Genomic DNA, 5920 nt, shown 5'->3' with positions numbered 1-5920 from the left:
CTGTTCTCCAGATGGGGAATACAAGGCCTTGGGGGTTAAGAAACTTGCCCAGATGACAAGGTTGGAAGTAGATTCAGGATTTGAAGATAGATCATCAGATCTTGCATCAGGAGATGGCAGCCGATAGTGGCAGATACTGGTAGAAAACTCCACCCAGCTCCACCCGCCCCAGCTCAGCTGCTCACCATGTCCATCAGTGTAAACTGCTCTGCCCCTAGCTCAGGAGGGAACAGCAAAAAGTTAGGCTTCTCCTCACTCAACCCATCCTCTGATGTCTGAGGCCAGGTGCAGGAATATTCTGGTGATGTGGCTGGTCCTTGTGCTGACTTGAGCTCTGGTAGTGGTGCTTGGTAGAGGTGGCAAACCTGCCTCCCACTCTACAGCAGATGGCAATGATGGTGAGGGAGCAGACTGTAGCTCCAGAATGGGAACTGATGCTACCTGTTTATGTGGCACAGGAGGTAGTGCCAGGGCAACCTCCAGCTCAGGAATTGGTGACACTGATGGAAAAGTGGCTGCCTCCAGGAAGGGAGCATGTGCTACCTCTGGGGATATAGTAGGTTCAACCTCCAGAGCAGGCATTTGTGTACCCTCTGTAGATGGCACTGAAGATGCCACTGGGGCTGCTTCCAGCTGTAGAGCTGGTGCTTCTGATATGAAAGTAACAGGCTGTAGCTTCATTGTGGGCAGTGCTGCTCCCTGTTGTAGGTATACCAGCAGGTAGTGCTGGACAAGCTTTCAACTCTGGAACTGATGATCCTGATGATTTTATGAGTGTCTCCAGCTCTTGAGCTTGTACTAGCGATGGTGGTGGAGCTGCCCCTAGCTCCTGAGCAGGTGCTCCAGCTGGTGATGTAACAAAGTCTAGCTCCAGGGCAGATCCTGGTGCTACCTCTGTAGGTGGCAGTATAGCTCTGCAACTGATGCTCCAGCAGGTGATGCAGCAGATGCTAGCTCCAGGACAGGCTCTGGTGCTACCTCTGTCAGTAGCAGTAGAGGTGGCAATGGAGCTGCTTCAGGCTGTGGAGCTGTCCCTGTGTCTACTGCAGGCAGTGGAACTGGCACTAGAGGCTACACTGGAGCAGCATGCAGGTCTGGAGCTGACAACAGAGCTGGAGAAGGTAGGTTCAACAACATGAATGGCTCAAAGTGTCTTTCAAATACAGAAAAGATCCCCGTGTCTAGGGGAAACTCCAGCCCAAAAACCCGCCCCAAAATTCATCTCAGACTGCAATCTACCAGGTGACTTGTCTGAAGTTACTCTTTGCTTCTGGCCCAAGTACAAATTCTGGACATTCCTCTCTGTGTGGTCTCCCTCCCTGATGCTCACATACTCTCACTCCCAGTCCTCCCACCCTCTGCATCTGCCTCAGTGGGCGCCGCATGGTCCACCTGTGAAAGTAGAGCGAAGGCACAGTGCTCCAAGTCTGAGCCAGGCATATGAGCTTTCGCAAAGCCACTGGAAGCTTGAGGCAGGGGAATTCTGATGGTTGTAGGAAATCTTCAGAGTACTTGTCCATTCACATCCTCAGGATGGTGGTAGGTGCTGGGGGTAGGTGGGTAACAGAGTGAGATACTGGCCTTTCCTTCCATGCTGCCCTCCAAGGATGCTCCCACTGGAATATCAACTCCAGGGGGAAAAGGTAGACTTGAGCCTTCCTCTGTCCACTGCACAGTGATGACACCCTGCAAAAGGAACAGAGGTTATCCTCCTGCACCAGCCCCTCCTCCTGGAGGTGCTGCCTCACCTGTGGGCCATGGGACAGTGTCTTCTTCCCACTGACACTGCCCTCCCAAAGGGCAGGGGCACAGCCCAGCCCAGCCCTCCCTGCCGGAGGCAGGCAGGAGTGAAGTCCAGGGCAGATCTGTGAGTGGGCCGCTGACAACCCCCACTTCTGGGTCTGCGCAAGGTGGTGGTGGGGGCTTCGGGGTGGGGATGGGGCTATGGTGGGGTAGGGTTTCCCAGGGGCCAGCTCTCAAACCCCAGCATCCTCTGCAGCCAGGGTCCCAAGAACTGCCCACCTCAAACAGCTCCCTTTGACTCCTATCCACATGCAGGGGGATCCCCCCTGAACTCAGCCCTCCTGGTGCATCATAGGCTATGTGGGACCCAGGTTCTGCCCGGCTCCTCCCTGCCATCCAACCCACTCCCTCTTTGGGTCTCCGGTAAGAGGAGCCCCTCCCCTGGCTCCCAAGGAGCACTCACTTTTGTATTTTGTGCCATTCGCCATGTCCGTCACTGCTACGAAGTTTAGGTCCATACCTGGGAGAGACCGCGAGGGTGTCACAGCTGGCTGCCTGGGGGTACCAGGAGCTTAAGATGCTGAGTGTCACTGTCTGACTCCCTGACTTGAATGGAGCCCAGGAGGGCAGGGACATTGCTCTGCTCTCTTCACTGAATGAGGCTGAGAGCCTAAAAGAGGGCCTGCCCGTGGTAGACACTTTGTGTGCATTTAGTGAAAGAATGAGCCCTAAGCTACACCTTCCCGGACATAGGGAGGGCCTGGGCCCCTCTGCCTGCCACCAGAGATCCCTGCTCTGGCCACACCAAGGAAGGGGTCCTCGGAAGGGAACCTCAAACCTCCTTCAGACGTGAGAAACCGACGTCAGTGGCGTGGGGGAGGCCAAGAGCTTCTTCATGGGCGAGAGGAAAATACCACCCAAGAAACCTGGGCCCCTCCAGCTGCCCTTTCTGCTGAGCCAGGCTCCGGGGTAGCACTTTCCATGGCTAATCCCGGTTCGTCCCTACAATAACCTCTCACCGCCCCACCACTCAGAGCAGCAAACTGAGGTCAGAGGACGAGGTGACGGTCCTGAGACCCACAGCCAGGGACTGGGGGGCGGTGCTGACCTTTGGAACAGGAGGTCCAGGACGCGCTGGGTGGCGGTGAACACCCGGAATGTTCCTAGGAAGATGGTGACGTTCATGGGGTGGCCCTCCTGGAAGGCAGGTGCCAGGCACCCCGCCAGCGTCTCCTGGGGGCCAGCCTTCGCCCTCTGCACCGTGCAGCTCCCCTGTCTCGGCGAGGCCGGGTCTCTTGTCCTCTGGGTGGGAACAAACGGGGGACGAATGATCAGCAGCAGCTCTGAGAACCACCAGGAGGGTCTGGGTGGGAGCTCAGACCTGCAACTCTGCAGGCCTGGACAATTTGAGGACAAAAGGGGACACGTGTGCCTCGAGCAGAGAAAGGTCCTCTGTTGTGAAGTAGAATTGGAGGTGCGGGTGTAATTAAAGTATCAGCCTCGTAAAGGCACATTTTCTGGATGAATAGACATGGTCCTCCCTGAATTGAGAGTCTGAATTAAGAGCATTTTCCCGGGGAGTCCTCACTAATGGAGCTCACTTCTGAGATGAGAAAACATCAAATGGCTGCTGAGGTCGCAGCAGCTCAGACCCCAGAACCGTTCCACCCTAGGGCTGCTTGATTCCCACCCTGGCTCCTAAAGAAGAGGGAAAGCCTCCTTCCAGACATTGTACAGAGAAGACAGCCTTTCATTTCAAAGCATTGAAAGGCTAATATTTCTTTCTTCTGCCCAAAAGGGGTTTTGAGAACCTGGGGCTATGGAGACCCCAAAGCCAGCAATTGGGCAGATGCTGGGAGTGTTCCTGGTGGGAGAAAAACCCCCACAGGGCCATGGATCTGAACAGAGCTTCAGGGTAGTCCAGACACTCATGGCAGGTAAATCACTGAAGGTGGCTTGTGGTAGGGGGCAACCATGCAAGGCCATTTGCAACCCTGACCCCACATCAAGAAAATGAAAAAGTATGAAAAGAGCCAGTCCAGGCAGGGTGCAGAGACACTACCACCGTCACAGGCAGCCGGTGGCAACTCAACTGCTGTAGCCTTTGGGGAGGTATCAGGCCCTAGCAGATATGAAATTGCTGTCTGCATATCCTTTGCACAGCCATCCCTTTCCTGGCAGCCTCTCCTGGGAGTCAGAGGGGATCAGGGCATTATGACCCCCATGAGATGCCCAGGGCGGCACTGCTAAAAGGACAGCAGGGAAGCTTCCCTTCCAGGTTCAGCAGCACTGAGGGGCTGGATCGCGGCTCTAAGCCGCCTCCTCCTGCTACTCTGCAGCTGAGTCAGGCCCAGCTCCTGAGCTGGGAAGGTCAAGGGCACAGGTATGTGAGAGGGAGGAACCCTCCTGAGCGGGGGCATCTGTACAGCCTGGAGAAGGCCAGAAAGGATGGTTGTGTAGACTTCTGCGCGTGGACATGGTAGCAGGTGGTGAAAATAGAAATACAGCAGGGAAATGCAGATATACTTGAACTGAACCAAGCTTCAGCCTACCTTGAAGGAAAACCGTACAGAAGACTCTTTTCTGATATTCGTACAGATATGTGAAAGGTGACTTTCAATTGGCTGTGGCTGGGCCCTGGGTGGATGAGTAGTTGGAGATCCACATTCCCTAGAGAGCAGGCTCCTGGGCCACTGGGACAGGAAAATCCTGGGAGAGAGCCTGGGGGAGTGACAGGGTGAGACCCTGGCCCTTTGGTCTCCCCTGCTGTCTCGGGACCCTCTCTGTGCCTGCTCCTACCTGGGTCATGTTCAAGGGTCACAATGAACATGTACCTTGTACAGAGGTACGGTGTAAATGATGCCATCCACCAGCTCTTCACCCACCTCCTGCACGGAGCTGGGTGAAAATAGTGTCCAGCAGCTGGGCTAGGCAGTGTCAGAGAGTAGCCTGGCCATTGCCACAGGGGAAACTGCCCCATTTCATGCCCCAGAGTAGGCCCAAACAGGTATCTGCCCACACCTCCAGCCCATCTCCAGTTGCAAAGGAGATGACAGCTTGAGAATTCAGCATAATATTGTCTCAATGGGTAACAGGGACCTTCCCACCCAGCCATATATGACGTAGGATGTGAGCCTGAAGGACCCATTGGCTTACCAGCACTTGCCACCAGCTCCTGCTGCTCATGCTTCCCCAATACCAGGAGGGGGCTGAAAGGTGGGGCTGCCAGGCAGGATGTCAATGGTGGCACAACCCAAACTGGCTGGGTCTGACCACCCTTGTGTTATCTTTGGGCTCCTCCTGGCCAATGGCCACAGGCTTCATGGCTGAAGGGTGAGTCAATGTCAACAATGCTGGAAAAGGGACTCATTCCTAGTTTTCTTGAGCCGAAAGCCTCAGGATCAAGGAACATAGTAGGAGAACATCCTATTATTTCAAGTGTCTCCAGCCAAGTGAATTAGTTAGGGAATCTGGGGCCTGGTTACCAGGGTTACAAGTTCTGTTGGGCTCTACCACCAAGGAAGTGAGGTCACCTCTTAGGCCTGCTTGCTGGGCCCCCTCAGTAGATCAAAACTTTACTCAGACCCTTCTGGACTTCTCACAGTTCATGCTCCTCACCTATGTCATCCTGTTAAATGTACAGAGTCTTGTCAATACATCCCTCCCCACAGCTACCCAGGACCTGGGTACAAACCCAGCTACTCCCACTTGTCAGATTTCTGACCCTAGACTAGTCATTGTGCCTCCACAATGTCCTCTCTTGATACAACGGGGATCGTTTTGGAATCTACTTCCTGGAGACATCAAGTATATATGAGATCGTCACTGGAAAACCCATAGGCTTGTTTTATATGTAGCTAATGTACAAACATTGACATGGAAGAATTTCAAGAAGGAGATGGAAGAACCTCTGAATACAATTCAAAACAGGGCTGGGTGTGGCTGCTTGATCTTAGGAAAGTCACTTTCTCTCTGGTTTCATGTCTCAGTCTGTATCATAGGAGGTTGAAATTAGATAGTAGTCAGATATTGTCACTGTGGCATGGAGCCTTCCAGTATCTTCCTATTGTATTTAGACTCAGATGCAAGTGCCTCCTACTTACCTCTGTGTTGGGCAGCTTGTGCCCTGGTTTCCAATGACCCCTGCTTCTGGGTCTAAGGAACCTAGTATAACCCC

The 5920-nt window shown here is 53.9% G+C and overlaps 1 protein-coding gene across 1 annotated transcript; it reads right to left on the bottom strand.

Annotated features, from left to right (window-relative positions):
- Nucleotides 1-776: 776 nt before the first annotated feature.
- LOC143690238 (ral guanine nucleotide dissociation stimulator-like) lies at nt 777-5266 on the bottom strand. The gene is made up of 4 exons (XM_077168142.1): nt 4900-5266; nt 2852-3045; nt 2207-2263; nt 777-1686 (listed from the first exon to the last, which is right to left on the bottom strand). The coding sequence occupies exons 1-4, from the start codon at nt 4927-4929 to the stop codon at nt 1521-1523; spliced, it is 447 nt and encodes a 148-aa protein (XP_077024257.1). The 5' UTR covers nt 4930-5266; the 3' UTR covers nt 777-1520.
- Between the last annotated feature and the right edge of the window lie 654 nt (nt 5267-5920).

The sequence above is a fragment of the Tamandua tetradactyla genome, chromosome 7, assembly GCF_023851605.1.
Source record: "Tamandua tetradactyla isolate mTamTet1 chromosome 7, mTamTet1.pri, whole genome shotgun sequence".
Classification (NCBI taxonomy): domain Eukaryota; kingdom Metazoa; phylum Chordata; class Mammalia; order Pilosa; family Myrmecophagidae; genus Tamandua; species Tamandua tetradactyla.
The sequence above is the reverse complement of the archived record's forward strand: the minus strand, read 5'-3'. Positions and strand labels throughout refer to the sequence as shown.

Coding starts and splice junctions, on each gene's coding strand:
- LOC143690238 (XM_077168142.1), bottom strand. CDS start 4,929: ATGAGCAGCAGGAGCTGGTGGCAAGTGCTG. Junction 3,046..4,899: donor GGAGCTGGTGGCAAGTGCTG/GTAAGCCAATGG, acceptor GTTCCCACCCAG/AGGACAAGAGACCCGGCCTC. Junction 2,264..2,851: donor CTGGACCTCCTGTTCCAAAG/GTCAGCACCGCC, acceptor GGTCTCTCCCAG/GTATGGACCTAAACTTCGTA.